Here is an 18,331-nt window from a genome sequence, read left to right on the forward strand (position 1 = left end):
AAAAAAAGACTTTAAATGCTTTGTATGAAAAAAAAACTTTTGCAAAAAAAACTTATGATCGCTCCTGTACATACAGAGGGGCGAATCTCGTGCAAGATGCAAAATTTCATGCTTATGTTAATGATTGATGAATTTTAAATAGCAAACATCGGAAAAAACTAGATTTTCACACATAAATTTACATTTATTGCTCCGTACTTAGCAATGCGAGCACATGTCATTTTACTATTTACGGTAATTTATTTACTTTTTTTTCGCCGCTATAATTCCGCGAAATAAAAAATCAACAAAAACGTAATTAATTAAATTTTTTCAAATGGTATTAAGAGAAAAAACGTTGGACACGTTTGGAGGTAAAAGTAAATGAACGCAGATAAATATTTCTAAAACTCTAAAAAATTGCTTTGTATTTCATTCACGTTTGCTGTTATCGATCAGCTTATTTATACGGTACCATTATACTTATTATCGCAGAACCAAAAAATATTATTGGCATGTAATATTTTATTTTATTATTATTTAATGAATGTTTGCAGGGAATGTGCCTCAATTAAAAATGAAAGAAATTGCAAAGCGGCACTTAAAATTATCAGTGACACACCCCTGGCACGAAAAATGCCTGAATTTTGATCCAAGTAACGCATAAAAACTTCAACAATTTATGATAAAAAATATTTTCTTTGACAATGTTGAGAAATATTTATTATATGGACTGGTTTTCTTACTTATTAGATTAGTCTACTTTTGCATTTCATTTTTCACCTAAAATGTCTTTGTGTGTCAGTGGGTTGATTTAAGATATTGTCGTTAGTAAAATATTTTTTTAATGAAATGAAAGAGAAAAACTTACATTTTTTGTTTTTTCACGCACATAACTCTCATTTTCAGTTTTATCATGCCAAATATAAAAATAATAAATTTTAATTGAACAAAAATATTGCAACTTGTCACTAATAAAACAGCTAAAACTTGACTGAAAATAATTTGAGGACAACATAAATTTAATTAAAAACCTCGAATTTTTTTATTGATTTGTAAAATTTGATTTATTTGCGTGTTCTAGTCAGATATCTGATTAACTACCATTGGTTATGTCGCTGTTCGTGGTCAAGATCGAGTGTAGGCAGACAACACAAAATTTTATAAATAAATGAAGATTACCATGAACGCTGCGACAGCTTGACATATGATAAGGTTTAATGACTAAACTGATAAAATTGAGGTGTCTGGGCATACGTTAATGCGTAAGCGTAATTGTCTGGATGTTTTTTTTCAGCGTATAATTAATTATCCACTGTTCATTCAGAAAAAGAGCGAAAAAAAGAGAAAGAGTGATGGCTCGATTTAATTACAAAGAAAAAACTGAATAAAAGTTGACGTGTTTTGCAGGACCTTTGTAATGTCACTTTTGTCGATTTGCATTTCGTTACAATTTCAAGATCACTTTTGCTTTCAATTAAACTCGGTAGACAGGAATAGCTGGAACAAAAAAAAAATAAATATTTTAAAAATATTCTTTTTTTTTTGAAAAAGACTCTAGAAAATTAAAAATAAACAAAATTTTTCAAAAAAAAAAAAATTTTATGGATGTCAGCTTCCTTTAAATTTTTTGATGTTTCAAGATTTGTTTCAAATATTCTATGAAGTTTCTCGTATAATTTACAAAAAATGCATATTCTAAAACTTTGCCCTAATGCACAATCTGAAATATTACCCCAATTCAAATTCTGAAAAACATTGTCCCAATGCACAATCTTATAACTTCCTCTAATTCACATTTGACGTTTGTACAACTTGACATTTAAAAAAAATTAATCAATATAAAAATACGGAAAAAAATTTGCGTTAAAACATTCAAAAGTTTGAACCCAATTTACATTCTAAAATTTTGTCCCAATGCACATTCAAAAATGTTGCTTTTTCTTAAATACTGATCAAGAGCTATTTTTAGATTTTTATATAATTTCTTAAAATAATCTACTTTGCATGCCTCTCTATTAAAGCGCCTTCTTATGTTTACACACACGACATCCATGTCGACGACGACGACGACTAATAAACTTTTTTTATTGCAAAATGATTAATTGTATCTCATTACATATTCTGAACGAAATAAATAAAAAAAATGAATCAAGACACGACATCATATGTAAATAAAATAAAACGACTAGACAGCCTCTACCTATTTATTAGCATTATTACCTACTTTTTTTCAAAAATTTAATCTAACTATGCTATGGGCAGAGATATATGTGTCAAATGGGACACAAAGAAATATTAAAATCATGCAAATCTAATGCCTACAAAAGAATACCTTTTAATTGTCTGTGAGCTTTAAATAAGCATGAAGTGTAGGCTCAGCACTTGGAGCCTTGTTTTATCGACCATAAAGAATCGCGCACTTTGATTAAACATATTGAAAAAAGAAGAAAAAAAAAGTTTTCTATTATTATTACGATTGCATAGCTGAACGTAACGTAACGTCTTGTCCAATGATTGTACAAATAGTTATTAAAATAAGTTAGATGCAATTCAGGTTTTATATAATAATATTGTTGTTGCTTGCCAATATTGCATCGTTCATAAGATGTACGAGAATGTGTGGGAAATTTGTCTTGCAACTCCGAGAAAAAATAAAATAAAAAAAAGAGGAATAGAAGTTGTATTATTGTTATTACTACTATCAACAACTGGTAAACCATGTACTAAATTTGCATAATGAAGGGGCTTGGCATTTTCGCATAAGTGCTAGTTAGAGTGGTTTTGTTTTGTTTGCCGTCGTCGCCGTCGTGGCTTCCAGAGAAGTCTAGAAAAGTGCATAAATGCATCGTAAAAGTCAGGGCAAAACTATTAATAATATCGCTAATGACTATTTCAACGCTCCAGTTACTTCGCCAAATGTAAAAGGAAACAATTTTAATTTATTGCGTTTTTACTTTCTGTGCGAGAAAAGAACATAACCTTGTTTGGTGAGGAAGAAAAACAGAATCAAAGAGGAGAAAGATGATGTTGAGCGATACAAAAAGGTGTAAAAGTCAAGTACGTTCATAATGATGGGTGCTGACGATAGTTTCTTTCTAGGCTATTGATGACGTGAGTTGTGACGACAAGACATCGTTGGTGATCAAAAAGGAAGGATAAAGTGATTAAAATGCGTATAGCGAGACTTAATGTTTTTAAAAATCTCGTCAACAAAGCACTGAATTGCATCATGTTGAAGGAACGCCACGTGTTAGCTAAATAAGCCCTTTGTTATTTGACACCCACAGTTTAATTTTATTTGAGGCAATAACTTGATTATATTGCGTTTTTGTTTGGTTTTCTTGCAATTTTATCGATAAATGCTCACGAAAATTTTATTGATGACAAGCCGTCTCCATTGCTTATCAGTTCATCTTTTGTATGTCAATTCATCCTTTTTCGAACAACAACCTGTAATTATCTTTAATTAAAATTAATTGAGAATTTAATGAATTCAATTTTAAATTATGATGCCTGTCAAGATTTATGAGTCCGTGTAAATTGGTATTTATTTTCGATATATGTTGATCGCAGTTCAGTTAACCTTTTTTTGCGGCGTGCAAGTATTTGTTCCGAGTCAAGTATACTTGCTTACAATTATTATTGTTATAACATTACATGCCTATTTACACTTCCACACAGCATCTTTTTCGCTGTTGTTGTTCTCTCCTCAATAAACTACAGACAGTGCTTGTGCATGCTGAACATATGATCGCAATAAGTTACTTACATTGAATGTAAGTTGACGTTGTTGTTGTTGTTTTCATTATTGTCGCGCGCGTATTCACTCAGTTTTGAATATTATTATTGTTATGTTTACTCAAACTACTCATTCTACGGATGTATGCGTATCGCTGAGCTTCCCGACTGCCTATATAAAGGATTGTCTGACTGAAGACAGTATTATTACTCAGTTAACAGTGATTAAAACAGCTTCTCAGCTTCCTTTTATTAAAAACACATCCACCAAAATGTTCAAATTCTTGATCCTTGCCTCAGTCATCGCCTACGCCTCAGCTGCTCCTGGAGTCGTTGTTGCTGCCCCAGTTGTACATCATGGTAAGTTTTCATCTCCAAAGAAGCTGATCTAAATTTAAAAGTGATTTGTTGGGCATCTCAATCGAAGAAATTGAATCTCACATGAATTAAGTTTTAAACGCTATGGTCAATTTCTGCGAAAGCTTCTATTTGATACTAATGCAATTGCACAAAATTATTCCATCAAACTAAAGCTCATCATTCTTACGTAGCACCTGCACATGTTGTTCATGCTGCTCCAGTTGTCCATGCTGTGCACACTCCAGTTGTAACTAAGACTGTTGTTGCTCCAGTTGCCACAAGCCATCAATCTATTGTTCAACATCACTCACCTGTTGTTCACAAAACTGTTGTCGCTGCTCCCGTTGTCCACAGTGTCCCAGTTGTCAAGACTGTGCATGCTGCCCCTATTGTACACGCTCCAGTTGTTCACAGCGTTCACCACGCCGTCCCAGTTGTTAAATCTGTTCATGCTGTCCATGCTGCTCCAGTCCTTGTTCATCATTAAGTTGTTACAAATTGAATTAAAACTGAAAAAATAGTCAAAAAAATAAAATGGAATGACCAACGTCTTCCAAATAAAATCAAAAAACATATTTTTCAATTCTTTTTAATCCTTGCTAAATTATATTAAAATTTTTCCTCATTATATTTATGAAAGAACTTACAGAACTAGTAATCCTTGTGATATCCTTGTGAAAGTCCTGTTTATTTGATACACATTTTTCTTGAAAATTCTTCTGTTGGATTCTTCTTAAAATCATTATGTAAAAATTAATTTTTGGCAAATCAAAAATCTAAACTGAAATTACGCACATAAAAATGCATTTTCGACAAATATTTTTTTTTTTTGGCAAAAGTGACTTTCAATTGGCGAATAAAAAACTCTTTTTGGCAAATGAAAAATGCAAATGTGGCAAATGATGATAATTTTTCAGGATGTAGGATGCATGTTGATTGTTTGGTAGTCTTAATGTTCATAATGAGTTAATATTAGTATTTACGATGAAAATTTCATGGTACGTTTATGATTTCAATATTTTGGATCTGCAATTAAACCTATTTGGTCATGTCTTTTTAACATTTTTGGTACTCTTTATTTGAACTCATTGCAATTACGTTTTAATTTTTTCCCGCACCCAAGATCTTTTTAAACGAAATAAATAGTTTTAAATTTAAACGAAATGTTTCTTAAATATTTATCTATTAAGTATAAACTTATATATTTACATACAAATGTTTTTCATAACTAATTCCATGTATAAATAGATTTTTTTTTCGTTACAAAATTTATAAAACTTCCTGATTTCTAACAAGTGTAACTATTTTGATTAAAATTGAAGCATAATAATAACATTTAAAACCCTAAGTACCCTTATTTAAATTAATTCTATCCGAAATATTATTTTACACGAATGACAGACAGGTTTCTTGAATGATGTAGGTAAATGAAGTCATTCGTACAAAGTGTTATAGTGTCAATTAAGTTCTTTGAAATAATATGTATGCATGTTTCCACACATATTCAAAAAACATATATGAATTATCTTATTTGGGTTATGTATTTATTATAGGTCCTTTCAAAAAATCGCATCGTTTCGTTTTCTTTTTCGTACAGAAAAAAAACTTGATCGCAATAAGTTACTTACATTGAGTCGGCTTTTTGTTGTTGTTGGCTCTGTATTCAATATTGTCGCGCGCTTTTTTACGTATTTGAATATTTTTTATTTATTTACTTATTGTTATGTTTGCTTAAAACGAATATTCGGTGGTTTAATGTATGGATTATATGCGTACAGTTCAACTACATCTCCAACTATATAAAGGATTGTCTTGGCCCAAAAGAGTATCATTAATCAATCAACCGTGAAACAAACAGCTTCAAAGCTTCCAAAAAATCCAATTACCAAAATGTTCAAATTCGTAGTTCTTGCCTCAATCATCGCCTGCGCTGCTGCAGCTCCAGGAGTCGTTGTCTCTTCACCAGTTGTGCATGGTAAGAATTTAAGCAAAGTGCTCTTTGCATCCTTTAGAAGCTGATCAAAATTTAAAAATGATTTGTTGGGAATCTCAATCGAAGAAATTGAAACTCACATGAATTATATTTTAAACAAAGGTCAATTTCTGCGAAAGTTTTCCTTTTTTTGGACTAATTTAAACATTACTCTATTCCAAAACAAAAAAAAAATTAAGATTATCATCAATCTTACGTAGCTGCTCCCGTTGTCCATGCTGTGCATACTCCAGTTGTGACAAAAACTGTTGTAGCTCCAGTTGCCACGAGCCATCAATCAGTTGTTAAGCATCACTCTCCAGTTGTCCACAAAACTGTTGTTGCTGCTCCCGTCGTTCACGCTGTACATCACGAAGTCCCAGTCGTTAAAACTGTTCACGCTGCTCCTGTTGTACATGCTGTTCACCACGAAGTCCCAACTGTTGTCAAGACTGTTCATGCTGCTCCTGTTGTCCATGCTGTTCACCACGAAGTCCCAACTGTTGTTAAGACTGTTCATGCTGCTCCTGTTGTGCACGCTGTTCACCACGAAGTCCCAGTTGTTAAGACTGTTCACTCTGCTCACAGCGTACATCATCATGCCGTCCCCGTTGTCAAGACTGTGCATGCATCTCCAGTCCTCTTGCACTAAATCAATATTTGAATTAATAGACATAAAATAATAAATCGGAAGACAAATTTTCTTCCTGAAAAATTAAAATAACTTTACTTTTATTTTTAAACACTTTCGTTCTTCTCTACCTTTCAATTATTTTGAATCAAAATGATGGAATCGCCTTTGCTTATTTAATTTGCATTTTTTTTTAAAGAGCTCAATTTTGCTATGACTTTTTGATTTTTTATCATAATTTATAAGAAATTTCGTTGAAAAACTTTTATGCTTTAAAAAATTTGAAAACAAAATTATCACTGCTTTTTGCATTTGAAAACAATTTTTTTATGATTCAATGATAAGAAATTGAAAAAAAAAATTTTGCAGAACTTTATTTTGAATACTTATTCAACTATCAAATCTTTTTTTTTTTCAAAAGAAAACTGTACAATATAATAATCCGGAAATGTTGCTAATCTTCTCTCCCATTTATTAAGGTTTAACAATTTGCACGTAACTTACACATATAAAGTTTTCTCGAGAATTTTCGTGAATATTCTGTCTAGACATGTTTTTCTCGTTACTTAATAAACGATTTTATTTTTTATCTGTCAAGGACACTTTTCAATGCTTATTAAAATTAGGGTTTTTGTCACCTGATTTATTTTTTAATTTACATGTTTGATGTTCTCTTTTTTTTTTGCACAAAAAATATGATAACCTGTCTGTAAGTTACTTTAGTTCTATTACATACTGAGCATATGATCTCAATAAGTTACTTACATTGAATGTAAGTTGACGTTGTTTGTTGTAGTTTTCATCATATTCGCTCAGTTTTGAATATTATTATTGTTATGTTTACTCAAACTACTCATTCTATGGATGTATGCGTATCGCTGAGCTTCCCGACTGCCTATATAAAGGATTGTCTGACTGAAGACAGTATTATTACTCAGTTAACAGTGATTAAAACAGCTTCTCAGCTTCCTTTTATTAAAAACACATCCACCAAAATGTTCAAATTCTTGATCCTTGCCTCAGTCATCGCCTACGCCTCGGCTGCTCCTGGAGTCGTTGTTGCTGCCCCAGTTGTACATCATGGTAAGTTTTCATCTCCAAAGAAGCTGATCTAAATTTAAAAGTGATTTGTTGGGCATCTCAATCGAAGAAATTGAATCTCACATGAATTATGTTTTAAACGCTATGGTCAATTTCTGCGAAAGCTTCTATTTTATACTAATGCAATTGCACAAAATTATTCCATCAAACTAAAGCTCATCATTCTTACGTAGCACCTGTTGTTGCTGCTCCAGTTGTCCATGCTGTACACGCTCCAGTTGTAACTAAGACTGTTGTTGCTCCAGTTGCCACAAGCCATCAATCTATTGTTCAACATCACTCACCTGTTGTTCACAAAACTGTTGTCGCTGCTCCTCTTGTCCATAGCGTTCCTGTTGTCAAGACTGTGCATGCTGCCCCTATTGTGCACGCTCCAGTTGTTCATGGCGTTCATGCTGTCCATGCCGCCCCAGTCCTTGTTCACTAAATTATTACAAATTAAATTAAAAATCCAAAAATAAATGAGAAGAAAAACTTTCTTCCATCTTTTGTACAAATCAAAACTTTTTTTTTTATTTTCATTTACTCACAAATATTCTTCTGTCTGTTATCGATCGAAAAGAATTCACTAAAGGTCATCAAACCTCTACTCATTTAACTTTATAATAATAAATTTGCATAAAAAACGCTTCATTTGACTTTATCAATACGAATTTGGTCATCTATATTTAAATTAATGAGAAAATTTTTCTTTACTCGATAGAATCCAATAAAAAATAGAATCATACAAAAAGTCCTTCAAATTAACTCCACAGACTCTCTAAGGTTAGTACTTAGATGACTGACTGCTTGAGAACGCCGCGTGTCGTTCACTTTTTTTACATTTTCACACCAGTAGCCTTACGCAGAATACATAAATTGCAATAATTTACATGCATTTCCGAAATTAGTCACTTATCGCCTCAAAAAATCAAATTTATTTTATATGCTTAGAGACATTTAATGCATTACTTATGCAATAAAAGCAGCAATCGGTGCACAAAATAAACGTCAATTTAAATAAACATTTATTAGAATTTATTTCTTTGCAGTAATTTATTGCTTGTTCAATTCAACGCAAAAAAATAGAGAATCAAAATTGACCACCTGTATGTTATGTGAATAAAAACTGTTGGCACTGATGTAACAAATCGATCAAATGGGTTTTTGCTGAGCTATATGACATAACAAATCTCTAAGAATGATCAAGTATAAGGCTAAAGTGATTCAGAAAAATATAATTAGAGACACAATTTAATATATTTAATCAATTTATGGTTAATTTGTGAATTCGCATTTTTTTTTTGCAAAAATTCCCATTAAAACGTCTTTTAAAGCGCAAATGGATGCTGAAAAGCGCTTGTATTATTTTGTGAAGCCGCAAACCTTGATAGATCGATATCGTTGGTATTATTAAGTAAGTACATATACGATCAAAATAATGAGCGGTAATTTATGGTATCCGTTCATGGTTAAGATGCCATTTAACATTTTTATTTGTTTTAATCAATTAGATCAAGTTTAAACCTATTGATTTTCTCATACCTAAAAAAAACTCAGAAGTGTTTACTTGTTTAAATATTGATGGTCTTCTCAAATGTCAAATATTTGTTAAACCACACAAATAAATAGCCAACTTTCAATTTCATTCATACAAATAATTTCAAACAAGTTCAAGTTTTTAATTAATTATTTGTCCAGACATATCATCATTGCTTTTGATGGATATCGATTAGTCGTGATTTTATTTATTTTTACATTAAACCTACAAGAGTTTTATCTCGTATCAGCAGAATGTGTGTCAAGTGTAAGATTACAGCATCTGTCTGTTAAAATTGATGTATTTACCTGTAAACAAGTAGTTAAGCAAAGGATGTAGGTCAGTTTAATGACAGTCATCACACACCATGTAAGTATACTTGTTAATTCTTGTGGGCCATTACCACATTTTAGTTGCCAAAGTATTTAAAATTGCAAATGACACGTCAATTAAGTGACTTTTTGACAGAACTCTTGAAGTAATACATACCTACTGATTGATGCAAAATGTGTCTCTTAACAAGAAACTTATCTTGTGCAATGGTAATGACATGCCTCTGGCCTCCAGCGAAGCACATGTAAATTTTGTAAGTATATTAATAGGTAATAAAATTAACTCGTTATCATTTTTATATTTTAAGGTGAGTAAAAAAAGAAGCCAATGATACGCGGCGTTCCCAAGCCAACTAAGTACTTACCCATCCAAATACTAACCATACCTGATACTGCTTAACTTCGATGATCTGACGAGAAACCAAATTTTCAGCATGATATGGACGTTGACAAAAATCTTTGTGGCGAAAAATCTCTCTTGAACGTTGATATTTTCTCTTTAAATGAAAAAAGTGATTTTCTAAAGTGTTATTATACGAATATTAACCTAAAAAAGAACCACAAAAAAGGATACAAAAATTTAAAGTAGCTAATGATCTAATATGTGAAGGAGACAAAAGACATAAATTTTAATTAGTCTAACAATTGTCCTTCCGCTCTCATTTAGTTATATTTCCTCGAAATCATCGTAAATAAACGCCTTGTAAGTTTGCACACAATGTTGTTCACGATCAGCTACTGTTGCCCCGCGCCATACACCTATCATAAATCAATAATTACACATTTTCTAGAACTTAATTACGTTTCGATACAACTCAGAAGCTCAAACTGCACATGATTTTATGATTTATGTATTTGATTAAAGTTAGTTAATAGCTAACTTGAACAATGTCACATCATTCGTAGGAAACAATCCGCTTTGACCCTGACCATGGCCGAGAAATGCGTACAAGCACGCGAGACGATGTCAAATGCGATTTCTATGAAAAATTAATAAATTTTTTATATAGAACATTTAATATTAGCGCTCCGAGCAAATTGATCAGGCGCTACGCAATTAACATAACAAAATGCAACAAAACAGATCAGATTTACGTCACATAACTTTGTTGTACTTACCAAATCAAGGTTACTTTAATGCTGTTATGCGACCGTCAGCACTCCTTATATGTTTGTTTTGATGTTGTACTTTTGCGCGTATGTAGGCACATGTATTGTCTGCCACGAGACAACAACGACGACGACAACGATGGCAATGCGTAGTAAGTGTCATTGTCTTCTTTTCTTAACAACAAAAAAAAATCTTCAAGTCTACATCGAAGATTTTTTAATTTAAAATTTAAATTGAAAAGCAGAAGCACGCACTTTACGTTCATATCGCCGTGCTTTGGGATGAATTGTATGTAAAAATGATGCCATTGTGTGAAACTGACATTTTAAGGACAAGTAGTGACAATGTCATCTAAACACCTTATACGTAACTCAGCCAAAACTAGAAGTTAATTATCATTCTTCTTCTTCTTTTTTTTTAATTCAACATGAAACGAGTTACATTTACCGGAAGATCTAGATTAATTTCGAATTCGCACAGCAATAAAGATTCTAATTGTTTCCTAGGAAGAAAAAAACGGCGAGTAGTTGTGGTTAGCTGATGATAATTACAGCGCAATAATTGATCATAAAATGATTTGAAAGTGTCTGTGGCTCAAGGTTGATCAGTCAAACACTGCGAAACCATTCAACACGACATTTAAACTAGATCGCAAACCGGACACCGGCTAAAGTTCGAATCTTCTAGCATATTTTTTACGTTTTTCCTTCCACACTTCAACAAGCTCGAAATCTGGCTCAACATTAACAACAAAGAAAGAGAACGATTGCAATCTAAATTTTTAATACAGTTCCAAATGGGTTTCAAAATCGCTTTTATCTCGTGCGTATGCAAAATAGAAGAGCTGTTACGGTAAGCAGGCACGGCAATAATAACAACATAAGGGTAATAAAAAAGTGTATGAGAGATATAGGGAATCTCATCTAATAAATCATTACAACGGGTAAAGATGACTAGAATATGAACATTATTATTCCAATTTATAACATTTTATGAATATTGCAAGTAAGTACGACACACCGCAAGTTAATTTTATTTTATATATATGCAAACCTTTTCAGCGCTCCTTCGACATTGAAACTCTCGGTATGAACTCAATTTAGATTAATGCTGTCTGATATTTCGCTTTATGGCTTTATTTAAGGAATTTATATAAAAGAAATGAAAAGAGTTTCGAGACGATAAAGTTCAGTCTTTCAAAGGATTCGCGCAAGATTAAAGTTTCGGTAATCAATTTTTTACGCTCGCATTGAGAGAGATGCTGTTAAAATCATAATTCAATAGAGCTTATTAATGTATGACATGGATTTGAATAATGAAATTTAGTTGGAAAGGAAAAAAATATTTAAAACATGCGACTCGTAAAAAACATCTGAGGGTGACATTTCTGGGGTGATTTTTTTTTTCGCTGTTTGTCTCAATGACTCGTGCGTACTTATGGTAAGAGAATAACCCTTTTCATCCATTAGAAAAAAGAAAAATTTGCGTTTTAAAATTATAATAATGATTTTTGTTAACGAAACTAAACCACTTTAATTTTAGAAAAATAAGCTTTAAAAAAGAAAAGCGAACGACAAGATGCTTGACGGATTCAATATCGACGTGAACTATGTGAATTTCAAAAAGCCACGTGCGAATTTGTGAAAAACAGATTTCGATCTCACTGAGACACTAATAGGTTGAACCTACATAACAAATAACAGGGAAGTAAATACTCAAAGATCAATTTAATTAAAAATATTCAAGATCACAATAGGTCTTCGGACCGCGGTGATGCATCCTCAAACCTAATCTACAATTCAAACGAAAAATTCTTAATATCATCAGAAACGTTAAAAATTTTAAATTAAATTAAAATAGATTTATTTTTGTCTTTAAAATTTTTCTTCAAGTTAAACTTTAATTTTTTACTTACCAAAAAAATCAATTTCCAAACATCTCTGAGTCATCTAGCGAAATATTTCATTTCTGACATGACTGCACAAAATTCCTCATCCCATCCGCAAACGTTTCTAATGTGCTTACCGACAACATCAAATATAATTTTTTATATTCAAATATTTTTTAAAAGACTAGAAAGGGGTTAAAAAAAATCTTCACTCACAATTTTTTTTTCATCTCTTCTGTATATCTCACACATTTATTTGATTACACACCAAACTTCACCCCTCACGATTTTTTTTCCTTCCTGCATGCATATTAAAATTTTTTTCTGTGTTAGCATAATAGTCACATTAAAAAATAAAAAAAAGAGGAATCGAGATGAAAAAAATCATTAAAAAATTTCGACAAGTGAAATTCGGTGCAAGCTGCGCATGAACCGATGAAAGTGAAAGGGTTTAAAAAAATCATTTCAATTTTTTTTTAATCCTCACCCTAAAATTTTTTTTTGTGCATTGTTAAAAAAATGTAGATCATTATAAAATTTAGATGTAGCAAAAAAAAATTTTTTAGAGCTCGGCACGAGTCGTTTAGAAAATTTATGAACTACATTCAAACCCATTTTCAACCAGAAAAAATTAAAATTTAACAAAGAAAGGGTTCGATCGATAAAAGCTCCGTGATTTATATGCTAAAATTATTATTTTATTATTATGTGTGTATTAAAAGAGTGGGTTACGCATCATCGTTTCTACCTGAACCGCTTCTGAATAAGAGATAAATTTTGCATTGTTGAGATAAATAAAAATATCACAATAACAATTGATCAAAAAAATGAGAATAAAGGCAAAATATCTGTAATCGATAATGATTGCAAACAATTACAATGGCAAAAAGGGGCCTATTAATGGGTTTAAATGCACGTAAAACCGTTTCAAGTGAGAGATAGTTTTGAGTGTGTGATAATATCAATAGGGAACTATTAGTACCGGATGATTTATTTTCCTTTTTTGCAACATTTATTTGCCCAAAAGTTACAAAAAGTCGATAATTTGACAATTTATTGCCTATTTTGTGACGATGAAACAAAGTGACGAAAGGGTTATCAACGGGGATTCTCGTCTAAAAAGCATTTAAATCACACACATGTATGTGATGCGCATACGTGAATCGGACTCGGCATCGAAAATTTGTCATAAACAAACAAAAATTTTTTGATTAATTAGCGTTCGACTACTTCTCAACAAAATCGTTCTTGCATCTAATTAAAAGAAAAAATCACTAATTGATGATTAATTTTTTTGTAACCTGTTCAAGTGGAAATTAATCGTTTTGTATTTATTTTCGTCAAAATTTTTGTTTGTTTTCTTATTTCCGATTCTCTCATGTTTTTTGCTTATTTCTACCTAAACGAATAAAAAATTCAATGAAAAAAGTTTCGCCACCCTGTTTGACTCCCATCCGGAACTCATTCTCCTCTTTTATTTTTGTATTTTCTTCTGATATCGCGCTTTGTTCACTCAACACACAAAAAAAACAGAAATTATATAAAATGAAATAAAATTAGAAAAGACAAGAAAATGGGCGTGCTTTATAATTACTTGAAAAATATTTCATCATCATTGTGTAGTACCGGAGAGAGGAAAAAAACTGGCAAACGCAAATAATTTAACACTAATTATTGTATATCGTTACAATTATAATTTTTTACCGTGTTTGTGCTTGTTTGCATATTTTATAATGAGAATATAATGAAAAATAATTCTACTTGAGTGAATTGGCATAAAAATCTTTTGTGACGAAGCTAAAAAGGACAATGGACGTGCAAAAAACTGATTTTTCTTTTGAAAAACGCTCTTTTTTTCTTCCACGACAATAATCTTTGCTTTTTTGTGAGACAAGTCGCAAAACGGCACAGAAGCTCATTAATTAGCAATTTTTCCTTTTGATGTCAAAAACAATTATACTGATTGTTCTTCTTCTTCTCGAAGGTATGAGACTGACGTAAAATACTGTGAAAAAAAATCACCGTAGGACATTTTAAAACAGTTACTGCTTACACTGCTGGAATGATTAAAAATGAAATTTAATTAGAAGATCGTTGAGTGATGTTAATGATGAATTCATTAACGAGATTTTTATTTTCTTTGATTTTTTTAATGGACACCTACACAATTTTTTTCTGCTCTAGACAAGGTCCTTGATGAAAAATAAACTTTCCCTCAAACCAATTGAGAATTTTTCAATCAATACAAATTCGAAATCTTTTATCAGACACGTGTTGAAATGCATTAAAATGACATATTTTGAACGTCCAACAATTGAAAGCGACCATAATCCTTTGAAAAAAAGATAAAGGAAAAAAAATTCAATGTCATTGGCATCGACCGTTAAAAATTATAAAAAAAATTACAAAAGCTGCTTGTTTTCCGCAAAGTACGACAGATTTTCAGTTCAGCTAAAAAAAACTTGAACCGCCTTTGAACAAACATTTTTTTCAACAATTTTTTTTTGTAATTTTAATTAATCCTTTCCAACATCCTCCTCTAAACTCATTAGAATATTTTTTTCATGTTAACTCGAAATCCCACAAGTAAATTTTAAACAATTTTTTTTAAGGTACAAAAAACAAAAGAATCATATTACATCACATCAAGTCCTCGTGCTATGCAAAAAAAAAAATATAACGGACTGAAAGAACAAAAAAAAACTGTCACCCCAGAGATTTTCATCAACATGCATAAACGTGGGTAATCTCCGTTGCATTTTGTGAGTCACATTTTAAAATTACAAGGGGGTAATTTTTTTCACGACTCAAATTATATACACAGAGTTTGTTTTAAAATATTTTTTTTAAGACGATGAAGAGTTAAAAAAAAATCGATCGAAACAGCTGATTTTTTTGTTGCTACGTATTCTGAGTATCGGCACACGTTCCTCTGGGTTAGAATTCACCCCACACTGTGAGAGGGTTGATTTTTTTTTGTTCTTTCATCTGGGTGCACATTTGTGTTTTATGATTTCTTTAAAAAAGTAATTTAATGAATTAAAACAAAAAAAAAATAAAATTTAATTTATTTTTTTTTTATTAATTTAAAAAATGTAGCAGCTTGATTTAAAAGATTATTTTAGAGAAAAATTAAGCTTCCCTGGATGGATGAAAAAATAAATTACAACAAAAAAAAATTTACGCTAATGTTGTCATTTTTGTCGTCATTTATTCATAAACACTCAAAAAAAAATGGATTGAACGAAAAACAAGCACTTACTGACGAGGATGCTAAAATATTAACGAAGCCTTTTTATAATAAAATTTGCGATCACCTCATACCTTTTTTTTCGGTGCTCATAATTTGCTTAAGTATTTTATCTTTTTTTATGTACTCAAAGTGATGCCCATAACGCAGGGATTCTCAACGCATAACGAGACGAAAAGCAATATTCATCATAAAAAATGATTCTCGTCCATTCCCAGAACAGTACAGAACAAAATATTTACTCAAAAGAAGTGTATACACAAGTAAACAAGCAAAGTAAAAACGACTTCCATTAGCAAAAGCCACCCTTTCTATTTAAAAAGTCATCTCTCAAGCGAAACTCAAACCCATTTCGAAATTTCGACCAGTTCGGCTCCGCTAAAAAATTCATTGTCTAAATGTACGACGCGGCGTCTCCGTAGAACGCGAAAGAAAAATAAGAAAAGTAAAAATAACACCCACTGCAAACGAAAGAGTACAAGTGCTTTATAATAACCAAACAATATAAAGGACTGGGGATGTTGTCGAGAGAGTGCGAGAATACAAAAAAATGGAATGAGGTACTTTGCGCCTTTTTTTCCCGTGTACGACGATTTTAATTTTAAGTGTCTATGTATTCATTCGCGTTGTTTGCCCCCTTCAAGCAAATTAATTTAGCGGCCCCATTTTTTCTTTTTCGCTTTTTTCTTTCGTTTCTAGTCCTTTTTAACTCTCCTCTTTGCCAGAATTTTAAGTAAATGTAGATGAAGAGTGATGTAGCATGGGTAACTTCCTTTTTTATCTTGCCATCCATCCTTCGTTGTTGTACATTACACCTAAATACTTGAGCACGCAAAAAAAAAATTTTTTCTTGTTTATTGTTGTTTCCTCTTTTTTCCTTTTTTTTTCTTTTATTTAAATCATGAAACATAAAAAAAACTCTTTTAATGTCCTTAAAGATTTTTTTTTTGAATATTCGTCATCAACGTTGTCGTCAATAACTTACAAAGGCTTCTTTCATTAGAAACAACAAAAAATAGAATTTTAATGAATTCAACGTCATTTAACAAAAAAAGAAACGTACAAGGACAAAAAACGTTCAAATTTTTTCATAAAGGGTGGAGTCATGTCGACCATTTATAATTACTGAAAAAACGGTCCCGCGCAACCAAAATAACGACAGAAATTTATGCAAACAACCTACCTCTCCCGATAACAAGACAACGATAAGACTTTAATTAATTATGTTTGCCAACATGGGGTTAACAATTAAACTTTCGTCGTTCCTTTTCTACATTTCCTTCGGTTTTTTTTTGTTTTTTTGTTCAAGGTAATTGTTGATTTGCATAAAATTTCCATTTTCTCAACATTTTCCGCCTTTTACTGTGAGTGGCGATAATTAAAATCTATCAATGATAATTTTTTTTTCGCGAATTTCGCTGATTTTGCTAATAAATGTTCGCCCATCATCTTCTTAAATTTCGAACATTTAAGTACTTATTGATCGATCAAGGTAAAAAAAAAAAAAATAATGAGAAAAAAAATAATATTTTCATTTTTATGGAGAATCGCGAAGAATAAAAGAGTCAACGTAATGACAATATCCTATCATCACGTCATTCAGGTCGGTCATTCAGCTCGATGATAAACTTGTTCCCCTTCTCGCGCGCGTGTAATTCGCGTCCAATTTTTTTTTCTTCTTTCGATTTCCCGAAATAATGGCGAATTTTATTGTTGTTTTAAGTATTTTACTCGTTTGATTGTGAAAGGAGATACTTTTTTTTCGCTGAGATTGGAATTTTTCTTTTCTTCTGCTTTATTTAAAAAAAAAAACGATAGAAAATTGAAATAAAAAGGGAAATAATGGCAATACATAAAGAATGAAAAGAAGACAAACAATTGAAAGAAACAAGCAAAAAAAAAATCGAAATTGGAGACCATTTGAATCCGCCAATGAAACCAATGAGTTCTGCAAACTTCGTAAACAATAACGATAAAAAAAATAAAAATGGGATTTTTTTAATGAAACGTGTGCGTTATAAAGGTAGAATGGATTTAATTTCACAATGAATTATTTTTTTTTTATTTTTCTTAATAATAATGTAATAATTTTTAATGTTTTTTCCTGACTTCCAACACTTGGCTGCGAAATAAACAAAAATATTTACACGAAAAAGCGAAAAATCAAAGTACATGGAGAGAAGGACACAGGATTTAAAACCCATTTTCCACTCTGCTGACAAAAATAAATGTCGCGCATTTTCATCTTTTAATGGTAATTTAGTATTAAAAAGCTCCATTAACTTTTTTTTTCCGCGTATATATTTATTACAGATACTCAATCTCTCGCGCACCGTATTTTCTTAGTTAAAAAATGAGGACCAGCAAAGGAAAAAGAATAACTCTTGGGACTGGCATGGGAAAATGCACATAATGAAAAATTGAAAACAACTCATCATGATTCCATG

General features: G+C 31.3%; 3 protein-coding genes across 4 annotated transcripts; all 3 read left to right on the top strand.

The window, feature by feature from the left end:
- Nucleotides 1-3,945: 3,945 nt before the first annotated feature.
- On the top strand, nt 3,946-4,622 carry LOC134827179 (pupal cuticle protein G1A-like). Of its 2 annotated transcripts, none has more exons than XM_063839748.1 (2): nt 3,946-4,080; nt 4,254-4,622. In XM_063839748.1, the coding sequence occupies exons 1-2, from the start codon at nt 3,993-3,995 to the stop codon at nt 4,565-4,567; spliced, it is 402 nt and encodes a 133-aa protein (XP_063695818.1). In that variant the 5' UTR covers nt 3,946-3,992; the 3' UTR covers nt 4,568-4,622. The 2 variants fall into 2 exon arrangements, with proteins under 2 accessions (XP_063695818.1, XP_063695820.1); XM_063839750.1 differs by having other exon boundaries at nt 4,272-4,622.
- Nucleotides 4,623-5,970: 1,348 nt separating this feature from the next.
- Nucleotides 5,971-6,704, top strand: LOC134837311 (larval/pupal cuticle protein H1C-like). Its single transcript, XM_063852681.1, has 2 exons — nt 5,971-6,055; nt 6,274-6,704. Exons 1-2 carry the CDS (start codon nt 5,971-5,973, stop codon nt 6,702-6,704), a joined length of 516 nt encoding a protein of 171 aa, XP_063708751.1.
- Nucleotides 6,705-7,678: 974 nt separating this feature from the next.
- LOC134837312 (larval/pupal cuticle protein H1C-like) lies at nt 7,679-8,211 on the top strand. Its single transcript, XM_063852682.1, has 2 exons — nt 7,679-7,766; nt 7,958-8,211. The coding sequence occupies exons 1-2, from the start codon at nt 7,679-7,681 to the stop codon at nt 8,209-8,211; spliced, it is 342 nt and encodes a 113-aa protein (XP_063708752.1).
- Nucleotides 8,212-18,331: the final 10,120 nt, after the last annotated feature.

Source organism: Culicoides brevitarsis, chromosome 1 (assembly GCF_036172545.1).
Source record: "Culicoides brevitarsis isolate CSIRO-B50_1 chromosome 1, AGI_CSIRO_Cbre_v1, whole genome shotgun sequence".
Lineage (NCBI taxonomy): Eukaryota > Metazoa > Arthropoda > Insecta > Diptera > Ceratopogonidae > Culicoides > Culicoides brevitarsis.